Source organism: Brienomyrus brachyistius, chromosome 8, assembly GCF_023856365.1.
Source record: "Brienomyrus brachyistius isolate T26 chromosome 8, BBRACH_0.4, whole genome shotgun sequence".
NCBI classification, from domain to species: Eukaryota; Metazoa; Chordata; class Actinopteri; order Osteoglossiformes; family Mormyridae; genus Brienomyrus; species Brienomyrus brachyistius.
In genome coordinates, this window is record NC_064540.1 from 10,243,540 (window position 1) to 10,267,377 (window position 23,838).

At 45.0% G+C, this 23,838-nt stretch overlaps 2 protein-coding genes across 3 annotated transcripts; one reads left to right on the plus strand and one right to left on the minus strand.

Moving 5' to 3' along the window:
• Positions 1 to 836: 836 nt before the first annotated feature.
• Positions 837 to 12,083, minus strand: LOC125748083 (WAS/WASL-interacting protein family member 3-like). Its single transcript, XM_049023895.1, has 7 exons — positions 12,076 to 12,083; positions 3,918 to 4,174; positions 3,690 to 3,797; positions 3,495 to 3,613; positions 3,257 to 3,410; positions 2,611 to 2,729; positions 837 to 2,288 (listed from the first exon to the last, which is right to left on the minus strand). The coding sequence occupies exons 2-7, from the start codon at positions 4,138 to 4,140 to the stop codon at positions 1,431 to 1,433; spliced, it is 1,581 nt and encodes a 526-aa protein (XP_048879852.1). The 5' UTR covers positions 4,141 to 4,174; positions 12,076 to 12,083; the 3' UTR covers positions 837 to 1,430.
• Positions 11,601 to 14,811, plus strand: LOC125748084 (mucin-2-like). 2 transcript variants are annotated; one of them, XM_049023897.1, is made up of 7 exons: positions 11,601 to 11,946; positions 12,067 to 12,174; positions 12,251 to 12,369; positions 12,463 to 12,616; positions 13,160 to 13,278; positions 13,609 to 14,047; positions 14,114 to 14,811. In XM_049023897.1, the coding sequence occupies exons 1-7, from the start codon at positions 11,652 to 11,654 to the stop codon at positions 14,227 to 14,229; spliced, it is 1,350 nt and encodes a 449-aa protein (XP_048879854.1). In that variant the 5' UTR covers positions 11,601 to 11,651; the 3' UTR covers positions 14,230 to 14,811. The 2 variants fall into 2 exon arrangements, with proteins under 2 accessions (XP_048879854.1, XP_048879853.1); XM_049023896.1 differs by having other exon boundaries at positions 13,609 to 14,811.
• The last annotated feature ends 9,027 nt before the right edge of the window (positions 14,812 to 23,838 follow it).

Here is a 23,838-nt window from a genome sequence, read left to right on the forward strand (position 1 = left end):
TCATAAACCCTTTATATGGGTAGCCTTATTGTAAAGTGACACCCAATATTGTTACCTGAATCTTTCATTTTATCGTCTTTTGCGGATGTGGGGTCCTCAGGGTGGTAAGGCTCAGAGCCGTGCAGCAAGTCACATCAACTGTATTCCCTCCAATGGACTGTTTTTTTTTTTTTTTTTTTGGAGGATCCCGGAGCCTATCAAAGGTTCCCAAAAGTTATCAAATACTAGCAGCTCAGAGTTGCAGCAGAATAGACCATCTGTGATGCACTTTAAGGATAAGACTGTTAATAAAAAAGCAGCAACATTACGGGGCTGCGAGATGGCACTGCTTGGCCGAGAGGCGGCATGTCGTAGTTTGGAAGGCCAGCTGGCTCAGAAGCACCAGAAGCTGCTGGAGGTGGAGGCCCAGCACATGAAGGAAATTCGCGAGCAGTACGAGTTGGTGGCCAATCTGCTTGGCACACCTGCAAGAGGCCATCCACCTGGAGCAGCTTTATAGGGCCATCCGATCCTGCAAACAGGAGGCCCTGCGGCAGGACCCGCTTGTTGCACAACACCAGGGCTCTTCTAGGCGGGGTAGACAGAAGAGCCGGGGCCAAGAGGCCGTGCTGTCGTAAATCTCCAGCAGCCCTGTGGCTGGTTGTCTCTGAAGGGAGCCTGGCTGTGGGATGCCTACTCATGAGGTCAATCTGCAAGTTCAGCTTACTTGTACAAGTAATGCCAGTTCCTCCCCCAAGAACTACACCACCTACCATCTAGTGGTCCCAAAAAGTGAATGCTGGATTTGAGTGCTGCAAAGGAAGAGTGATGGTGCCACTTCAAGTAACCCACTCAAGTTTAATATTACCAATTTTATTCAGCACCAGTTTGATACAGCTGGAAAATGGCATTTCTTAGTCAGATGGTAGCTGGAATGTACTCCCAGTTGAATTCTTTTGATGCAAATCTTAATTTGCCAGACATTTACAGGTATTTAAATCAGTAACAGCAGTTGAATATAGACCATTCCATTTAAGGTTCACAGCTGCTCAGGAAATCAAGCAAACTGCCTAAAGTACATCAATATTCAGAAGCAAATACAAATCCATTCCATCAGTAAGCTACCCTAAACAGCACCACCCAATATGAGTCTATAGCAAAATTCATGGCGACCACCTTCCTGACTGGCAGTCTGGCACACAAGGCAAGCTGTGGGGAAAAGCCTAGCAGAAGATTGCAGTGAATGTACTGGGTAAACTGGTTGATAGTGGGGTTTTCCCAAAGCAGTGTTAGAGGGCATTGTGGAAAACTGGTTAGTGGACTAGATGAAGGGATTTAAGCAAATTGACTATAAGGATTTGACTGCTACAACCTCATTGGGACAATAGGATCAGAAAGTGCAGTAGGGGATTTGGTATGTTATTTGGGTCAGCTGATACATTACAGGGTGCTTAGGGAAAGGAACCACTGTACAGCTGGTATTGGAGGGCAGCAGTAGGTGGCGTAGGGGTAGGAGAACCCAAGGGATACCAGAATTTAAGGGGGTTTTGGAACTGGTATTGGACGGCAGCAGTAGGTTTTGGGGTAGGTAGACCCATTAAGGAATACCAGAATCTAGGGGGGTTTTGGAACTGGTATTGGAGGGCAGCAGGAGTAGGCTTTGGGGTAGTTGGACCCTTGAAATACCAGAATGGAAAGGGGTATTTGGGGACAGCAGGAGTAGGCTTTGGGGTAGGTAGACCTATCAAGGAATACCAGAATTTAGGGGGGTTTTGGAACTGGTATTTGGGGACAGCAGGAGTAGGCTTTGGGGTAGTTGGACCCTTGAAATACCAGAATGGAAAGGGGTATTTGGGGACAGCAGGAGTAGGCTTTGGGGTAGGTAGACCTATCAAGGAATACCAGAATTTAGGGGGGTTTTGGAACTGGTATTGGAGGGCAGCAGGAGTAGGCTTTGGGGTAGTTGGACCCTTGAAATACCAGAATGGAAAGGGGTATTTGGGGACAGCAGGAGTAGGCTTTGGGGTAACTGGGTAGTAAGGGACAGGATAGGGAGCAAACGGGGGATACACAGGTGGAAATACAGTGGGAGCAACAGTTGTAGTAACTGGAGCTTTTAACAAGCTAAAAGGAAACCACGGGTAGAATGCTGGGAATTTAGGATATGGGGGTGTGGTAGGTGCTGGAGTAGTAATGGTATAGTATGGGAAATATATCAAAGGTGTAGCTGGAGTAGGAGTACTTGTCAAAGGGCACACCAGGGTCATCTCTCCACCTGCAGAACGCAGCCTCAAGGTAGGGCCTGAGTCCTAGGACCAAAAAAAAAAAAAATAAAACTGGTTAAGCAATTCCACTTGTCAAACCTGTGTCTAGATGTGGAACACTTCTGGCTCCATGTCCAAGTGCTTTGCTTGCCTAGTTGATCTAGTAGATACTCAGAACTATGGAAAGACTGACATAGGCTAGAAGCATTGCATCTAATGAAATGTGTGCCTTGCATTTACTTCAGCAAGTTCTGTACTTGCATCCTCTCAGAAGGTCTGGCACCACGTGTCCCATCAAGGTTAAGCATGACCATTCCACTACACCAATGTCAACCCATTAATGATCACACTGATGAGCACAGCTTACCCTCAGCTCCACACAGGGTGTGGTAAAGGGAACTGTAATAAGCAGCTGTCCAGGGCCTTGGTCCACGTTGTAACCACATTTCCCACAGACTGCCAGCAGGGGTTCCCATGAGCCACTCACTGTAGCAACAACCCAGTGGTTAATGCTGATGTGGGGATCCAAGGAGCCACAGCTTGCTTAACTGAGCATGAAACCCAGCCATGTGTTCAGTAAAACCAATGTCATCCTGTACACATACAAAGCCAAGCTGCAGAAATGCATCCCTGTCACCATCTTAAGCACTCCCAATATGCATTAGCCAGTACCATTAATCCTTGAGTTAGAGAAAGAGGCCAGACACGGTTGAGACCCAAAGAAATGGCTAAACAAGATTCAGTCATGAATCAGTTGACCACAGCTGCAGAAAAATTTGAGCACACTCTTGTTTCCACCCACAATCATGAACCGCTTTCCCCACCAAGTTCAGTTACACTTCATATGGGGTTCTGTAGTGTACAAATACACTCCTGATATTGCTGTACATCACTAGAAATACATGGGATGATTCTTCAATATACACATTGCCCAGCCATTTGCAGCATATCACTATATGTGACCACATATTGTCCAAGTGGTTGTACTTCATGCAAAGTTGAATTTCACTCACCCTTTACACTAAGCTCTTCTGCTACAGCCCCCTCCAGCTTAACCACCATACTGGAGGAGCCACAGGAGACCGTAGGGGGAGAGGGGGAACTCTCAGGACAGGACATCATTACAGGAATCCCCCAGACTTGCAGTGGCAGGGTATAATAGCCACGCTGGGATCGAACACAAGGAACGAGAATCATTTGAAAGCCGTAGCTATGGGGGGGGAATCATGGGGCTACATGGCAATAACACACCTGTCTGGTCACATAGCAGCCATTATAGGGAGCCACCAGTGTTGCATCTCGTCGTGCCCGTCTGACAGAGAAGCCACAGTGGGAAGGCAGCTGTGACAGGGGTACTGCTGGGGCACCATCTACAGGACAGTCACCATACCACTATGAGCCACAAAGGGATCAATAACTGAAAATTCACCACCTCAAGTCACTCACCTCTACCCACCCGCAGGTGGGAAACCTTATTTCCCCTCAATTTCAATGACATGCCATCATGGCCACACTGCACTGACAGCCCCAACTGCTCCAGTCTCTCCTGATCACCTGCAAGACACACTCTAGTAATCACAGGATGTTCTGCATTATCCCAGAGACTAGAAACCCTCCAAATAGTGACCATTTTCACCACACAATAGACCCCCCTAAACATACAGTAACCACAACCTTTGTAAAGAACCTGGTCCGACTGGTAACCATGACCATAAACCAGACTCCCGTTAGCTGCCTCGATAGCGTTAGTCGCATTCCCAGCACTGGGTGGCATCAGAGAGCTGCGACCCATTTGTAACCTGCCGAAACCATTTCTCTCCGCATTTTGGTCTCGGTCATCGCTTTTCCGAATAACTTCGAGGTTCAAAGGAGGATCAACTCTGCTTGCAGTAATCATCCCATGGTTTAGTAACAAACAGCTGTATATCAGTATTAAAAGGTAATTTATCCCGATTACTGGCGCCATTGCACACGTACAATCTGATTCACAGGATGGCAAAAACCTAGCAAAACACTAAAAGGATTTTGAAAACACATCCTTATAAATACTGGTTCAGTCCAATTAAAATTAACGCAGACGTCATGCTACATTTTCACGTGTATTTTACGATATTCCGGTAAATAGACTTCTTTCTTAACAATCACATTAAGTTTTTACGCTCTCCTGGGATCAGTAAAGTTTCATTCAATGTGATGAAAGTTTATCCCATTTATTTGAACACCTCTTTTCTGCTTCTCATTCGAAACGTCACACCATGGATATGCACTCGGATCTTTACAAATGTAAAATAGTCTATTGTATGTTACTAAAATAGTCACTGTATTTGGAAGGTTTCTGTCCTCCGTTTTATTTCTTTCTACCAGTTGGTTCCCGGATTGTCCCAGATTTTGGTGAAAATTCACATATAACTTAGAATGTCGTAAATAAAACGTGACTTTCTTCTACCGCTGTTCTTTTTTCTTTCCTGGTTATGTTTATGCATCCAATGTGTCCGTAAACGGTTAAGAACTGGTAAAGACTACAGCAACGATTGGTCATGTTTATATTTTTGTTTGATTAATAAAAAGATATGAGAGCATATAAACGCCACTATAAAGTCGTATATACCAGTGGAAAAACTCGGGACTTTTTAAACCCGAATTGGGGGTATATCATTACAACAATCATGGCGTAGGCAATGGATAGCTCCACTGTGAAAGACAAATTACTGTATTTTTAAAGCAGTACATTTCTTATGTAGCGCGTTATTGCAAAACTCTATATTGTTTTAAATGTTGAGATTGTTATTAAATGGTGTACCATGGAAAAAAAATTTCACAAACCTGTCTGAGTAATTTTAAATAGCAAGGATGAAAATGATTTGGATGGTCTCAGAGAATGCATGCAGTCAGTTGGAGTACACCTGAAAATCTGTTGCTTTAAAACCTCCCAGTGCTTTTGTAATACACTAAATTGCCAACAGTATTGGGACATCCCTCCAAATCATTGAATTCTGGTGTTCCAATCATTTCCATAGCCACAGGTACAGTGAGGGGAATAATTATTTGACCCCCTGCTGAATTCCTAAGTTGCCCCATTAATAAATAAATGAGAAGTCTGTAATTTCAGTGGTATGTTTATTTAAACAGCAAAAGATATATTATTAACAAGAATTTAGCAGGGGGTCAAATAATTATTTCCCTGACTGTATATAAAATCAAGCACCTAGGCATGCAGGCTGCTTCTACAAACATTTGTGAAAGAGTGGGTTGCTTTCAGTTCAGTGAATTCAAGTCTGGTACCATAATAGGATGCCACCTGTACAATAAGTCCATTTGTGAAATTTCCTCGCTACTAAATATTCCACAGTCAACTGTTAGTGGTATTAAAACAAAGTGGAAGCAATTGGGAAAAACAACTTAGCCACAAATGTAAGGCCACGTAAAAACCACAGAGCGTGGGCAATGCATGCTGAGGCACATTGTGTATTAGTCATCAACTGTCTGCAGGGTCAGTAGCTACAGGCCTCCAAACTTCTTGTGGTCTTCATATTAGCTCAAGAACATCACCAAGTGCAACGCAAAGCGTCGGATGCAGTGGAGTAAAGCACGCCGCCACTGGATTCCAGAGCAGTAGAGACATGATTTCTGGAGTGACAAATCACGCTTCTGTGTGGCAGTCTGATGGACGAGTCTGGGTTTGGTGGTTGCCCAGAGAGCGGTAATTGCCTGAGTGCATTGTACCAGTTTAAAGATGTTAAACCCCAAGGGGTTGGGCTTGGCCCTTTAATTCCAGTGAAAGGAACTTTTAATGCTGCAGCATTTGATACCATTTTAGACAGCTTCATGCTCCCCAACCTTGTGGGAACAGTTTAGGGATGGCCCCTTCCTATTCCGACATGACTGCGCACCAGTGCACAAAGCAAGGTCCATAAGGATATGGATGAGCGAGTCTGATGTGGAAGAACTTGACTGGCCTGTGCAGAGCCCTGACCTCAACCCAACAGAACACCTTTGAGATGAATTAGAGCGGAGACTGTGAGCCAGTGCCTGACCTCACAAATGTTCTCTTGAAAGAATGGTCAAAAATTCCCATAAACACACTTCTAAACTTTGTGGACAGCCTTCCCAGAAGAGTGGAAGCTGTTATAGTTGCAAAGGGTGGGCCAACTCCATATTAAAGCCTATGTATTAATAATGGGATGTCAGTAAAGTTCATGTGTAAAGGTGTCCCAATACTTTTGGTAATATAGTGTAGCTTTGTCTCTATCCAAATTGAAGTAGGGTGACCAGATAATCCATGCCATCCCGAGAACCACAGGCAGGAATGATTTCCTGTGTCGTTCAGTGGAGCATTTGGGTAATCTTAGTCTCTCACTGAACATGCTCCTGTGACTATCCAGCACGTCATGGAGGGGGTGGGAGGTATTGTCCAGCATTGTCCTGAACTTAGATAACATCCGCCTCTCCAACACCACCTTTAGAGGGTCCAGCTCCATCCCCACAACATTACTGACCTTGCGGATCAGTTTTTTGAGTCTGTTGGCAGCCGCTACTCTCAGCCTGCTGCCCCAGCATGCAACAGCGTAGAGTACTGTATGGCACTGGCCACAACAGACTCATAGAATACCCTGAGCATTGTCCTACAGATGTTAAAAGACCTCAACCGCCTCAGAAAATAGAGGGCTCTGGCCCTTCTTGCGCAGTGCAGTTGTGTTTTTAGTCCAGTTTATCAATGTATACTCCAAGGTATTTGTAGTCCTCCACTATGTCCACTGAAACAAGGGTCACTGGTTTTCTGGTCCTCCTAAAGTCCACAATCATTTCCTTGGTCTTTGTCACATTCAGCTGCAGATGATTCTGCTCGCACCACGCGACAAAAGAATCCACCACAGCCCGATACCCCATCTTATCACCTCCACTGATGCATCCAACCACCGCTGAGCCATCAGAAAACTTCTGAAGATGGCAGGTCTCTGTGCAATAGCTGAAGTCTGTAGTGTAGAGGGTGAATAGGAAAGGAGAGAGGACTGTCCCTTGTGGTGCCCTGGTGTTGCTGATCACCTTGTTAGACACACAGCGGTTAAGACGCACATATTGTGGTCTTTCTGTCAGGTAATCTACAATCCAGGACACTAGAGAGGCATCCACCTGTATCGCAGTCAGCTTCTCACCCAGGGGAGTCGGCCTCATGGTATTGAATGCACTGGAAAAGTCAAAGAACATGACCCTCACAGTGCTCGCCAATTAGTCCAGATGGACGTAGACACGATTGAGCAGGTAGATGGCGTCCTCAGCTCCAAGGTGGGGCTGGTAAGCCAACTAAAGGGGGTCCAGATGTGGTCTGACCATGGGACAGAGATGGTCGAGGATGAGCCTTTCCAGGGTCTTCATGATGTGGGAAGTCAGTATCACAGGTCTGTAATCATGGGGACCAATGGATGTGACGCCTTTGGTACAGGAGTGAGGCATGACGTTTTCCATTGTACTGGGACCCTCTGCAGCCTCGAGGGCATGGGGACTCACCCCGTCTGGTCCTGGAGTCTTCTCAGCTGTCTCTGAACTTGGTTGTAAGTGAAAGCGACAGGTGAGAAAGGGGTGTCAGGTCTTTCATAGGAGGCTATGGTACAAGGAGGAGAGAGGGGGAGAGAGAGTGGCGTGGCTGAGGATTGCAGGCTGACTGCAGATAAGTGAGAAAGGGGGTAGGCATTAACTGCAGTGTCGAATCTGTTGAACAAATTCAACTCGTTGGCTTTGTCCTCACCGCCCTCAGCCCCTCTGCTGTTGGATGGCCTGAATCCAGTGATGTTCTTCATGCCTCTCCGCACCTCTCTCATGCTTTTCTGGAGTTTCCACTCCAGCTTTCTCCTATAATTGTCCTTAGCCTTTCTGATCTTGCCCCTCAATAATCTCTGAATCATTCTCACCTCCTCTCTATTGCCCTCTCTGAAGGCCCTCTTCTTGTTGAGGAGGGCTTTGATGTCTTTAGTATCCAGGGCTCTTTATTTACATAATTCTTATAATGGACAATAGAGTCGGTGCAGAAGGTTATGTAATCAGTGATACACTCAGTAAGCCCACTGATGTCCTCACCATGGGGCTCACATAGCGCTTGCCAGTCTGTCACCTCAAAGCAACCCTGTAGTTCTACCAAGGCCTCCTCTGACCACCTCCTAATACTCCTTGTGGTCACAGGCTCCCTCTTCACGATAGCCACATAGTAGGGGTGATGTGAATCAGTTTACAATCTGACTTACCCAGTGAGGGGAAGGGAGAGGAACTGTATGCGTGACAGTGTCACATGCAGCTGTGGCGTTAGTGGAGGGAGGAACATAAACAGCCACCAAGATCACAAAACTGTACACTTGGGTCAAAAATTAGAAATTAGGATTATGGTATCAAATGAAAGAGCACAAAAAAATCCTCAAAAAATATCTAAAACTATGGCCATGCGACTTCCATACAGTTTTGTGCTGGAGGGTCACATATGGCCTGAGTGCAACAGTGCTCAGTTAAATGTCCAGGCAACAAATCCGTTCTTTAATTGATATATGAGCAGGGTTACACCCCCGGTTGTTGTAAAGAACAGCAAGCCCCTCTCCTTTCTGCTTACCGCTTATGGAGCTGTCCCTATCAGCCCGAACAGTGTGGAAGCCTTCAACAGATGCATTCTCATCGGGAATATTCTGGTTCAGCTATAATTCCATGAGGCACATCAGGCTACACTCCTGATACTCCCGCTGACTCTGGGCTAACGCTGTTAGTTCTTCCATCGTATTAGCTAGCGATCGCTAATATGACAATTCAAATAAATGTAAAGTAGCCTACAGACTGACAATCAACTTTATTAACTTAATCCTCTCCTTCCAAGGTTCCCCCAATGTTATGGGTGTAAGACTGCACCTATGTCCATATCCAGGCCCCATTTGAACCTGTAGAGGCAGACTATGTCAACTGCAAATCTTTCCATAGCCTGAATATACAGGGTTCAGCTGGCCATACACCGTTAGGCAGAACAGTAGGACCCGGGTTTGAGTCTCTGCCTGGGTCACATGTGTGCATGTTCTCCCCATGTCGTCGTGGGGTTTCCTCCGGGTACTCCAGTTTCCCCCCACAGTCCAAAGACATGCTGAGGCTAAATGGAGTTACTAAATTGGCCGTAGGTGTACATGTGTGAGTGAATGGTGTGTGAGTGTGCCCTGCGATGGCCTGGTCCCCCCATCCTGGGTTGTTCCCTGCCTCGTGCCTATTACTTCCGGGATAGGCTCTGGACATCCCGCGATAGGATGGATAAGCAGGTTGGAAAATGGATGGATTATATTGTCATAACTGTTATTCTTTTCTTGCCAATAAAAGTTACTCAAATGGTGAACATACAGTAAATTTGTTAGAAGAGAATATTGAATGTATTTTTAGTAAATCTTAAGTAACATGCAAATATAGAAAATCTCAGTGTGTGTAACAACTGGAACATGGACAGATGGAAATATATTCAATGTTATTACAATCAAGTTGGAACCAGAAAAACTTGTCATCAAGTTAGAATGAAATAGGGCCATAAAAACATAATTAAAAATGGTAGGAGTTATTAATCCCAACATTTATCTGACTGTTGACTTTAGCTAATGTTAAGTATTCATTGGGGATGAATGGATGGATGGAATGGGGTGGACTTTGGAGATGTTTGTCCCCCCAGTACTTTTAACATAATCAACACTGACTTTTACATGTAATAAATGGTCTCTTCCCAAAGAGCAATGGTATTATTATCTAACAGATCCTACTACCACAATAGAGACTCATGCTTTTATACATAGTTGATTATTTCTCAGATGTTGCCTGATATCACTGAATGCATTACATAAATTAAACCATGTGTCAAAGGATGAAGATGAGGACCCATGTCATAGTAGTGCAGTGCTCCCCAACCATTTTGCTACCACTGACCGGTTTTATTCCGTTAACATTTCCACGAACCGGGGGCGGAGGGGCGGGCGTGTTAAGAGACGTACGGAGACGTGTAACCGTCCCCAACCTTTTTTGCGCTATGAACCAATTTCATGTCAAACATTATTTTCACGGACCGGTATAGAAACAACTAAAAACAAAGTGCGTAAAAAAATAACTCACCATCCCGCTGAATTAAAGTCCTGAATGAGAGCCTGTATGTCCGTTATAGCGAATAAAACTACAGCTGGATATCACTGGCACGCCACGCACTTTGTAGATGGAGCATGCATGCCCGTTATAACCGAACAAAACTACAGCTAAAAGCGGCCCTGAGGACCAAATCGTTTGTCCGTTATCAGCGAAATTTCGTTATAATGCGATTCCGCTGTATGAGATGCTTTTTCTGCATGTTCTTAAAGGCTCACGGCCGAGACCAGCGGACCTCGTCCGTTATAGACGATATTCTTAACGGGATTTTACTGTAATCACCAAGTGCGTTGCTTATGAGCCACAGATGGAAGTGTTTTCCAAAATAAAACAGCCTCTGTTATCCGTTCGCCGCGGCCCGGCACAAAATGCTCCACGACCCGGTGAATGGGGACTAGGGGACACACGGGGAAGTCATAGGCCTATCTGATTATATGTAGTTGCTTATTGTCCATCTGAAGATGAGGGTTCATTCACCTTAACAATACAGCTGAGCCCAGTAAGAATTTAAAAATTAAAGTATATGTAGAGAATTAACAAAATGTTCTTCTCCTAGTCGTCTTATAAGGAATAATACATGGTTTATCCGTATAAGCTTATAAACCCTTTAAATATTCTATGAAGTTTTTAAGGGAGAAAAACTAGAAAAATATGCAGTATCATTTTGAGTACACACATATTTTGTGGATAGCACGACATACCATTGGTTTGCCAATGTGTTCCGCATCTACTATATAATATAAAGGAAAAAACGAAGGCAATACATAAAGTTTGTAAAAATGTGACGGCAAATCCACGGTGGGTGATGTTTCAAATGAGAAGTTCAAATAAACCAATAAAAAAAGTAAAAGTTTAAATAAAATGAACACGTGTTCAAATAAATAGGATGAACTTACATCAAATTCAAATTAAGCTTTGCTGATCCAAAGGGAGCGTTAAGCTACTAAATAAATCATGGACTGGCATGAGAAACTGTACCGTTAGTGAAAATATTGGCCGGAAATGGACAGAATGTCTAGCCGGGGAATAATTTCTGGTTCTATGTCGACCGCCTCTTGAAGAAAAGGTTGCGCCAAATTAAACTTTAACGTGATTCTAAAGAAGGAAGTCTATTTACTGGAATTTCGTAAAATACACGTGAAAATGTAGCCTAACGCGTCCAGTAATTTTAATTGGGCAAAACCAGTATTTATAAACACATGTTTTCATTACTCCTTTTCGTGTTGTGTTAGGAGGTTTTTGCTATCCTGTGAGCCAGCTTGCAAGCGTGTAATGCCGTCAGTAATTGGCATACGTTACCTTTTAATACTGACATACAGCTGTTTGTTACTAAACCATGGGATGATTACTGCAAGCAGAGTTGATCCTCCTTTGAACCTCGGAGAAGCTATTCGGAAGAGCGATGACCGAGACCAAAATGCGGAGAGAAATGGTTTCGGCAGGTTACAAATGGGTCGCAGCTCTCTGATGCCACCCAGTGCTGGGAATGCGACTAACGCTATCGAGGCAGCTAACGGGAGTCTGGTTTATGGTCATGGTTACCAGTCGGACCAGGTTCTTTACAAAGGTTGTGGTTACTATATGTTTAGGGGGGTCTATTGTGTGGTGAAAATGCTCACTATTTGGAGGGTTTCTAGTCTCTGGGATAATGCAGAACATCCTGTGATTACTAGAGTGTGTCTTGCAGGTGATCAGGAGAGACTGGAGCAGTTGGGGCTGTCAGTGCAGTGTGGCCATGATGGCATGTCATTGAAATTGAGGGGAAATAAGGTTTCCCACCTGCGGGTGGGTAGAGGTGAGTGACTTGAGGTGGTGAATTTTCAGTTATTGATCCCTTTGTGGCTTATAGTGGTATGGTGACTGTCCTGTAGATGGTGCCCCAGCAGTACCCCTGTCACAGCTGCCTTCCCACTGTGGCTTCTCTGTCAGACGGGCACGACGAGATGCAACACTGGTGGCTCCCTATAATGGCTGCTATGTGACCAGACGGGTGTGTTATTGCCATGTAGCCCCATGATTTCCCCCCCCCCCCCCCCATAGCTACGGCTTTCAAATGATTCTCGTTCCTTGTGTTCGATCTCAGCGTGGCTATTATACCCTGCCACTGCAAGTCTGGGGGATTCCTGTAATGATGTCCTGTCCTGAGAGTTCCCCCTCTCCCCCTACGGTCTCCTGTGGCTCCTCCAGTATGGTGGTTAAGCTGGAGGGGGCTGTAACAGAAGAGCTTAGTGTAAAGGGTGAGTGAAATTCAACTTTGCATGAAGTACAACCACTTGGACAATATGTGGTCACATATAGTGATATGCTGCAAATGGCTGGGCAATGTGTATATTGAAGAATCATCCCATGTATTTCTAGTGATGTACAGCAATATCAGGAGAGTGTATTTGTACACTGTACAGAACCCCATATGAAGTGTAACTGAACTTGGTGGGGAAAGCAGTTCATGATTGTGGGTGGAAACAAGGGTGTGCTCAAATTTCTCTGCAGCTGTGGTCACAAGATTCATGACTGAATCTTGTTTAGCCATTTCTTTGGGTCTCAACCGTGTCTGGCCTCTTTCTCTAACTCAAGGATTAATGGTACTTGACCAAGTACTGGCTAATGCATGTTGGGAGTGCTTAAGATGGTGACAGGGATGCGTTTCTGCAGCTTGGCTTTGTATGTGTACAGGATGACATTGGTTTTACTGAACACATGGCTGGGTTTCATGCTCAGTTAAGCAAGCTGTGGCTCCTTGGATCCCCACATCAGCATTAACCACTGGGTTGTTGCTACAGTGAGTGGCTCATGGGAACCCCTGCTGGCAGTCTGTGGGAAATGTGGTTACAACGTGGACCAAGGCCCTGGACAGCTGCTTATTACAGTTCCCTTTACCACACCCTGTGTGGAGCTGAGGGTAAGCTGTGCTCGTCAATATGATGTGATCATTAATGGGTTGACATTGGTGTGGTGGAATGGTCATGCTTAACCTTGATGGGACACACGGTGCCGGACCTTCTGAGAGGATGCAAGTACAGAACTTGCTGAAGTAAATGCAAGGCACACATTTCATTAGATGCAATGCTTCCAGCCTATGTCAGTCTTTCCATAGTTCTGAGTATCTACTAGATCAACTAGGCAAGCAAAGCACTTGGACATGGAGCCAGAAGTGTTCCACATCTAGACACAGGTTTGACAAGTGGAATTGCTTAACCAGTTTATTATTTTTTTATTTTTTTGGTCCTAGGACTCAGGCCCTACCTTGAGGCTGCGTTCTGCAGGTGGAGAGATGACCCTGGTGTGCCCTTTGACAAGTACTCCTACTCCAGCTACACCTTTGATATATTTCCCATACTATACCATTACTACTCCAGCACCTACCACATTCCCATATCCTAAATTCCCAGCATTCTACCCGTGGTTTCCTTTTAGCTTGTCAAAAGCTCCAGTTACTACAACTGTTGCTCCCACTGCACTTCCACCTGTGTATCCCCTATTTGCTCCCTATCCCATCCCTTACTACCCAGTTACCCCAAAACCTACTCCTGCTGTCCCCAAATACCCCTTTCCATTCTGGTATTTCAAGGGTCTAACTACCCCAAAACCTACTCCTGCTGTCCCCAAATATCAATTATACCCAAACCCCTATGCCTTCTGGAATTTCAAGGGTCTAACAACCCCAAAACCTACTCCTGCTGTCCCCAAATACCCCTTTCCATTCTGGTATTTCAAGGGTCTAACTACCCCAAAACCTACTCCTGCTGTCCCCAAATATCAATTATACCCAAACCCCTATGCCTTCTGGAATTTTAATTGGCCTGTAATGCGTCCAGCTACCCCCAAACCCATTACTGCTGGCTGCAGTTGACAATTCTACCAAATCCCCCACTACGCTTTCTGGTATCCTATGGTCTCAATGATGCATTTGGCTACTGCAAAATCTATTGCCACTTCGACAAAATCCCTTCAGATGGTTCACTAATCAGTTTCCCCAGTGCCTTCTGTAACACTGCTTTGGGAAAAACCCAGCTACCCCACTATCAACCAGTTTACCCAGTACATGCACTGCAATCTTCGGCTAGGCTTTGCCCCACAGCTTGCCTTGTGTGCCAGACTGCCAGTCAGGAAGGTGGTCACCATGAATTTTGCTATAGACTCATATTGGGTGGTGCTGTTTAGGGTAGCTTACTGATGGAATGGATTTGTATTTGCTTCTGAATATTGATGTACTTTAGGCAGTTTGCTTGATTTCCTGAGCAGCTGTGAACCTTAAATGGAATGGTCTATATTCAACTGCTGTTACTCTGATTTAAATACCTGTAAATGTCTGGCAAATTAAGATTTGCATCAAAAGAATTCAACTGGGAGTACATTCCAGCTATCATCTGATTAAGAAATGCCGTTTTCCAGCTGTATCAAACTGGTGCTGAATAAAATTGGTAATATTAAACTTGAGTGGGTTACTTGAAGTGGCACCATCACTCTTCCTTTGCAGCACTCAAATCCAGCATTCACTTTTTGGGACCACTAGATGGTAGGTGGTGCAAGTTTCTTCTACAAGTAACCTAAACTTGCAGGTTGCTCTCAAAGCCATTACTTGTTGGACTAAGTTTGCTCAATGTAGTTCCATTAAAAATGAAATTGAATTGTTCGAACTTGATACCAAGTCCAAATTGGCTTTTTTTTTTTTTTTTAGGAACACAAAGATTCACATGACATAAATACTGGTTTGATCCAATTAAAATTAGTATATGCATTGGGCTACATTCTCGTGTATTGTATGAAATCCCAGTAGATGGACCTCCTCCTTTAGAATGATAAGTTTTGATTTGCTGGTTGACACAAGCATAAATTTTTCTCCAGTTAGACATTCTGTTCATCTGTTACATTAACACTTACTAAATGCTTGTAATTGTCAAAAGCCTAAGTTCATGCAGAGTCAATGTGTGTCCTTCATTTTCAAGACATCTGCGATTCACCTTGCATGTGTCAACTTCTGGGCTAAATCCTGTCTGATGGCAGCCCATTCTTGCATAATTAATGCTTGGAGTTTTTCAGATTTTGTGGGTTTCTGTTTGTACACCTGCCTCTTGAGGATTGATCGCAAGCTTGTGGGACTAAAGTCTGGGGAGTTTCCTGGACACGGATCCAAAATGTTTCGTTCCCCAGTCCACATCAGTTTTGCCTTATGGCACGGTGCTCCGACTTGCTGGAAAAGACATTGCTCATTAAACAGTTCTTGGATGGTTGGGAGAAGTTCCCCTTGGCTGTTTTGGTATCATTCTGTATTCATGACTGTTCTTAGGCAAAATTGTGAGTGAGCCCACTCTCTTGGCTGAGAAGGAGCCCCATACCTAAATGGTCTCAGGATGCTTAACTGTTGGTCTGAGACAGGACTGATGGTAGCACTCTCATCTCCGGACGATCTTTTTCCGGATGCCCCAAACAATCGGAAAGGGGATTCATCAGAGAAAATGACTTTACCCCAGTCCTCACCAATCATATGCCTTTTTCAGAATATCAGTATGTCCCTGATGTTTTTTTTGGAGTGAAATGGCTTTGCTGCCCTTCTTGACACCAGGCCATCCTCCAAAAGCCTTTGCCTCACTGTGGGCATAACCCCTTTTCTCTGCTTGATGAATGATGGAGGGCTAATGGTATGGGGCTGTTTTTCAGCAGTTGGGCTATACCCCTTAGTTCCAGTGAAGGGAACTCTTAATGCTTCAGCATGCCAAGACATTTTGGACAATTCTATGCTTCCAACATGGTTTGGGGAAGGCCCTTTTCTGTTCCAGCATGACTGTACCCCAGTGCAAGGTTCATAAAGACATGGTTGGTGAGTTTGTTGCAGAAGAACTTGATAAGCTAGAATGGGGATTGTGAGCCAGGCCTTCATGTCCAACATCAGTGCCTGACCTCTCAAATGCTCTTCTGGATGAATGGGCAAAAATTCCAGTCCAAAATCTTGTGTAAATCCTTCCCAGAAGAGTGGCGGCTGTTACAGCTGCTAAGGGCGGATCAACTCCTTATTGATGCCAATGGATTTATTGTCATAATAGTTCCTGTAGGTGTATTGGCCAGATGTCCCAATACATTTGTCCATATAGTGTATCTGTTTGAATGAAAGAGGAGGATGGCATGGTGGTGCAGTGGTTAGCACTGTTGCCTCACACCTCTGGGACCCGGGTTCAAGTCTCAGCCTGGGTCACATGTGTGTGGACTTTGCATGTTCTCCCCATGTTGTCGTGGGGTTTTCTCCGGATACTCCGCTTTCCCCCCACAGTCCAAAAACATGCTGAGACTAATTGGAGTTGCTAAATTGCCCGTAGGTGTGCATGTGTGAGTGAATGGTTTGTGAGTGTGCCCTGCGATGGGCTGGCCCCCCATCCTGGGTTGTTCCCTGCCTCGTGCCCATTGCTTCCGAGATAGGCTCCGGACCCCCCACGACCCAGTAGGATAAGTGGTTTGGAGGCTGGATGGATGAAAGTGGTGTCATTATGAAATTAAGTCTTCAGTCTAAGAGAGAGACTTAAGACCGTAAAGGTATAGAGTGGGAGGCAGGCAGCTGGTCAGCAAATTATGGGTAAGATCTCTGAAATGTGAAGAGACAACCTAACCCAGGCCCGCTCAGAGTCCTCAGAACAGTGATCACTGTGTGATGGAGGGACGTAACCAAAAGTCTCAGCCCCTGCATGAGTCTCAGACTGCATTTCTCTGTTGCATGGCTAATTCATGCTTAGAGTACCTGTGGTGGTCTGGTTAAAGAACTGTTATTGTGTACGCAAGTATGGATTAGAGGTGCGAAAGGAACTTGTGGAGTTCTGTAGTTGAGATAAACAAAAAGAAGAAGCGATTATACAATGGCATACGAGTTTGTTCACAATATCTATCACCACAGGTTCTATGTTGTGGACTAATTGGCCTAATTTAAGTAGGAAACATACTTTAATTTTGGTGAATATGAAAATTCCCTTTCTGTGTCAGCCTGACCAGTTGTGTGAGCTGTGTGAGTGGCAGTGCCGGAAAAGGGGGGGGAAGGGAGAGAAGGAGTAGGAGGAAATGTTTGAAAAATCAGAATCTGAAGCTATTGAACTAACCATATTATGATTGATCAAAGAACTGCTGCAGCTGCTCCGCTGTCACCAAACCAGTCAAGATGGTATAACGGGAGGAGGGGGGGCTCTATACTCCACATGTCCTATGCGAAGAAAGGAAAGGTAGAATGGAAGGATTTGGAACCATTAGTGTTGGATTGTGAAAACAGAACAGATTGGATGGTGGGTTACATCAGATGGGCAAGTGCGCAGTTGGGAAGTTAGACAAGTTGCAAAAGTGAAAAGAATGTCCACATCAGGTGTGGAGAAAAGAGGGAAAAAGAAAACATGCTTTCCCTGGTTGAGTAACATACCCGATTGTCTGATGGCAAAGGGGAAGAATGATTTTTGACAGCGGTCCCTGGTTGTTTAACCCAAGAAAATTGCAGTATTGTTTGTCCAAGGAGGCTAAGGAGGGAATAAAAGATATACATGCAGATTTGGTGAATGGGGGGGTGTATAAAATCATATAATACCCCATCAATTCTCCAATATTACTAGTGAAAAGGGCGTATGGGACATGGCCATTTGTGCAGGATTTGAGAGGCACCTATCATGCCCTGTCCAATGCCCATACTGTCCTCGATACCAGTAAAGGCTAAGTGGTTCACTGTGATTGATTTGGCTAATACATATTTCTCCATACCAGTGCGACCTTATTCTCAGTACTGGTTTGCCTTTACTTTCCAAGGAAAGAGACAGACCTGGACTGTGATGCTGCAGGGCTACACAGAAACACTCATTGTCTATAGTCAGGCAGTAACAATAAACTTAGAGGGTTTCTGTGTTCCTTTTGGCAGTGGCCTTGTCTAGTGTGTTGACCTCTTGTTGTGTTCTAAGAGTGGGGAGGCGTGTAAGAGGTCTGTTACTCTTTTTGGCAGTCATTAGGCTTGTGCAAGCAAAGAAAAGCTACAGCTGGTGTCCCAGAGTGTTAATGTCCTGGAACATGTTGTAACTAGCAAAGGAAGGTCATTAGGACCCAAAAGAGTAGCTTCATTACACGCTATGCCAAAACCTGACACAAAGAGACAGCTGTTGTCAGTGCTGGGGATGATTGGCTACTGTAAGCCCCAGCTACAAGACTGTATGCGGTGATCTCAACCCTTAGTGGATATGACTGTCAGGTTAGGGTTGACTGATGTGATGTGGACGGAATAGGAGGTGAAAGCATTGGAACTAATGATTGCACCTGCTTTTGGAATTCCAGATTATCAGAAACCCTTTGTGTAGTTTGTGGATGAGAAAAGGGGATCTATGACATTTTGATTCAGCCACATGAAGCTTGCCATAGGCCCATGGCCTACTTCTCAAATTTACTGGATTCTGAGGCCAGTGCTCTGCCTCTATGCCCTAGAGCTGAGGCTGTCATGGCTGGTGCTGATTTGGTACAGCTGCATACTTTGATCCTCCTAGTAGGACTACAAGAATGATTCCTGGTCTTAGAGGAATGTCTTATGAGAAGAGGTTAGCTGAGCTGAATCTGTTCAGCCTCGAGGAAAGGAGATTAAGGGGGGGACATGATCCAGGTATATAAGATTCTAACAGGTCTGGATGCCGTTCAGCCAAATGGCTATTTCAATATTAGGTTAAATACTAGAACTCGTGGCCATAGGTGGAAATTAGCGGGAGAACATTTTAAACTGAATCTGAGGAAGCATTTCTTTACACAGCATGTAGTTACAGTATGGAATAATCTTCCTGTTAGTGTAGTGCAAGCTAAAACCCTGTGTTCAAATCTGCTGTTTGGTCAGCAGATGTCACTGTTGGCCATCCTATCCCTTCTCGTTCGCGTGTACTATGTCTTTTGATTAGTTAATTACTATGATCCACACTTGGCCCTATATAAATGTAGATGATAAATGCGCAGAATGTAAAGCCTCCAAAGGAGGGTAAAGGAGCAACAAACCTCAAAGGCAGCATGAGCATTCAACAGGGGAACCCTTGAAAGGGACTTTAAGCTGATACAGCTACCAGAAATTCAGGAATTGAGACAACTACAGATAATGTCGGAAATGGGGAGCACAGGATGGGGACACACATATTTTACACGAGGGACAGGTGTGGATAATTACCTAAGGTTAATCACACTTAATGGAAAACACTTGGTGTAATGAAAAAGATGGACTCAGGATGGCCAGCAGCACCCTCTGCTGGCCAAATGCGAACAGGCAGAGCCAGGTTGCGACAGCTCTCACCCCAACCCACCCCACCCCCAAGGCATGTGCTCCAGGCAGGGGCGCTGCTAAAGTTTTTGGGCCCCATGAAAGCATATCATATTGGATGCCCCCAGTTCTGACCAATCCAGTTATTTTTAGTGTTTAGGGACCCTGTCACTCAAGGGCCTTTGGAATCGTCCTAACTTCCCACCCCCCTTTTGGGCAACCCTGGCTCCAGGCATGGGAGAACACACAGGAAAAGTACCAGGGGGATGAGACACAAGACTGGACAATACATACAAAACCAGGGACAGGGGGAGCAAAACAAAACCAGTTGAGACATGAGATCAGCAAAATGCAGGGAACACAACAGACTGGAGCAGGACACAATGCAAGAAGAGAGCCAGGACCTACAAGTAACACAGACGGAGATGGGTCAGAAATACACAAGGGAACATCAGAGCAACCAGGGTAAGGCCTGGTGAGCACAGAAGACGAGGAGCAGAGGGAGATCAGGGAACATGAGTAGGCACTGCAGGACCCCATGGTGGTCCTCGTGAGGGAGGGGACTGAACCAAGGATGTTGCTGGTCTGATTGATGGTCTGGGTCCGAGCTGCAGTGATTGTAGTGCAGAAGAAGTGTTGGCTCTTCGGGGTTATGGGATGGGCTGGCCAGGATCCTCTGGAGCTCCAGGCAGTACTGTATATCACAGATCCGTATCCTCAACAGAGTTCTTAACCTCGTTATATTCTGAACAAGAGACGACAAGATCTTGGCTGCCTCCTAAGGCTCAGTGACCACCAGTGCCAAGTTAGTCAGGGGGTCGGGCATGGGCAACAGCAGCCATGCAGCAGATCTTAGGCAAGGCAGCTGTGGAGAGGGCTCTAGAAGTGACAGCTGCGTAAATGACACCTGCCGGGACAGCATAGGTGAACCCTTACCAGGCATCTGAGAAGGCAGGTACAGACGAGTCAGCAGGCAAGGGGAGCGTTGACGGGATACAGGACATGGAGTAAGCAGATGTGTGATTGTTGGCGGCACGGCCTCTCCTGGGCTGGGGTGAACTGTGGGACTGTTGCAAGCTGAGCAGCAGCATGCTGCGGGAAGCTGGTGGATGGAGCAGCTTCTTGCTTCAGGGAAGGAAGTAGTGGGTGAAGTGGCAGGATCTGGCTGTGGGACAGCAGCAGATGACACAGCGGGCTCTGACCCAAGTGTGGCCAGAGGCAAGCCAGATGCTGGCTGGCTCCGAAGCTCTGCTCTCCTCCTCTGGCGCTTGCCGCGAGAGTCGGCATGCGCAGTGGTGACTTGCTGCGGGACGGCCGTGGGCTGAGCAGCATCTTGCTGCTGAGAACCATGAGGTTGAGAAACTTCTTGCTGCGGGGAATTGGTGGGCTGAGCGGAGAGAGGCTGTGGGAAATCTGGCATTTAAACCCCAAATACAATTCAATGTAATTTCGACACATTACAAATAAACTCAGGAATCTCTAATAGAAACTATTTTAGTTAAATTTTCCAAATCAACTTAAAGTTTTATGTATCAGACATATTAAGTACCCTGTACCTCCAAAAATGAAATGCATTTTAAACTGATCAATGGAATTTATCCTTCCAACAAATTACTTTGTATAAAATATAATCACGATCATCATGGTTGTACTTTTTTAATAGTGATACCGTATTTTCTTCTGTTGCTTTTGCTCCAAAACATTTTGGAATGACATGTATGAATGGCCTGCGACCCAGTAGGATAAGCGGTTTGGAAAATGGATGGATTGATGGATGTTCATGGGGACGGATGGGATTGGGAAAGACTCCATCCCCGTGTAACACTCTACACTGTATTCCGCAAAGTATGCAGTTATCAGTAACACTGACATTTTGTGCTTGGTGTTCAATTATGGGTCTAACAGACCCCGTAAGGGCAGGGAAGGTAAGTGAATTTTTACGAAAATTTTCCGATTCATTTTAGACTTTGCAATAAAAAAGATCTAGATTATATTTGCTAATAAGAAAAAACCATTTGTACAGTTTCTGCGCCCTAATTTTAATTGGACACAAGGGTTAAGAGGTGCATGCACGGGATTAATTAGGATACTAATGACACAAAATTGCAAAGACGATATGCATAGTGCTAAAAATATTGTTCATGAAATAAATAAAAATAGGTTAATGTATGTGCACTTTTGGGGGGTGGCACATTGGGAGGAGGCTTTCTAGAGGCAGATGGGAAGGACAGTGTAGTGCACGCTACTCGTATAGCAGTGCCACCGTTTGATAGCACACACCGTCTGCTTGAAGCGGGGTGTCTTGTATGCAAGAAACTTACTCATTAATAGTGTCAACTTGATTTATTAATACTTTAACTTTTCAATTTACCATTCACAATTCGCACTGAGCCCAATGTCCATATATATTTATTTGAAGAAGTAACTAAACAAAACTGACACGTATAACATAACACATTTAACAGAAAAGTTTCAAGTCCCTGCTAAATTACACTATTAGGGATAACAAGTAATTTGCCCTCCGCCACACCCATGTGACTCACAAACATCTCCTATAGGCAGGATTGTTGCCCAATAGTGCTTCGTAGTGTCACGCGTTGGAATGAGCTGGGCCCCCAGGTATAATGCCTTGCATAGAATTCACACTAAAACATAGTGTATGAACCATACTAGAAATGTGCACACACACAAAAAAATCAGATGCATAAAACTATGCGTAAGCAAATTTCTATGCTACAGGAAGGCAATCTTATCCAGAAAGGGCTGTTGGGTATGTGGGTTTTTGCTGCATCTCCCTAATTAGATTACTAATTAGAGGACCGATTGACTAAGGAGTCCTCACACCTGTGTTTGAACAGCTAACCAAAAAGTTATCCCAGAAATCTATTTGAATATGCAAACCTACATAAATTGCCCTTTTTATTCAGTGGCAGAAGAGCGTGCAAAAAATAAAAATTTCCATGAATGTGAAGTGGAAGTCCTGCTCGGTGAAATGGAGGCAAGGGAAAACTATTTGGCGAGTTAGGCAGTGGCAGAAGCAAAAAACAAAATTGGTGCAGCTGCACAGCGCGGTGGAGGCACTTAAAAGTCCCTGGACCCCTCACTCAATACAGCACAATTTAACCACAAGGGCCCCCCAGGGCCTTCTGCATGCACAGTGCAAGCTGACCACCATGAGGCCACCCAGGCCCCTCGACGTATGTAGTGAGTGCTGAGCACCAGGGTACTCTGCATCTATTGCAACAGGTGCCCCACGGAGCCCCAGGGCCCACTGCTCCTTAATGCGCATACTGCAAGCTTAAAAGAAGGGCCTTTCAGGGATTAAGTTGTGAACTGAACATCAAGGCACCGTGATGTTGACCTATTTGGCCTATTTAACAAGTCAAAACATAGCAAGCTAGCAAAAATGTAACTAGTTATGATATAAAGCCCTTGGCTCCAGTGTATCTCTGAAATGTAATGTTAGGCCCTTTTCTCAGTTTGTTTAGTTAAAATTTATAGTATGATAGCATACATGTACAATAGGTGGCTTTGTGAACCCGGTTATAATCCTAGCCAAATAGTTATTAATGGGAAAAAAAGGTTAATCATTTCCATGCTGTGTTGCTGTAGCTTCGTTGTTAATCCAAAACACGCCTTTAGTAAATTTATCTTGTGTCACTTAGAAATAATGGCTAACAATGCTAGCTCGGTAACTTGTCAGATAAGGTTAACCAGGTCCAGACCTGAAAAGCCACAATACAGCAAGCAAGCTGAAACGTAAGGCCTCAGTAGTGGAGCAGAACCCAGACCCTTTACGTGGTACATGTACTGTACCTGTATGTGCCCGTGCCCCTCCTCCCCACCATGACAGGGTGGCCTCCAAAACGCAAGAGTCCAGGAGCCTCACACAACCAGGGCCTGGCCCTGGTGTAAATAGGTAGACAGACAACAGGCTTTCGTGGACACTATCACACATTCTACAAAACAGGGCCTCCATGGGGTTAAGTGGAGGCCGTGGGAATTAACTCCTTCCTGGATAAAACCAGTTTAAGACAGTGATATCCAACTACAGTCTGATGTTTCTTTTTCAGTCCACCTTAAAAGTGTGAACAGGCAGTGGGTTGTGAAGGGAGCAGGGGGAGGCCCTCACTGACACATGCGGAGTTCTTTAAGGCAGTCTGGGACCCTGTTAAAGGCACAGAAATGCATTCTAATCTTCCATTTGATTTCAGTCAGCTA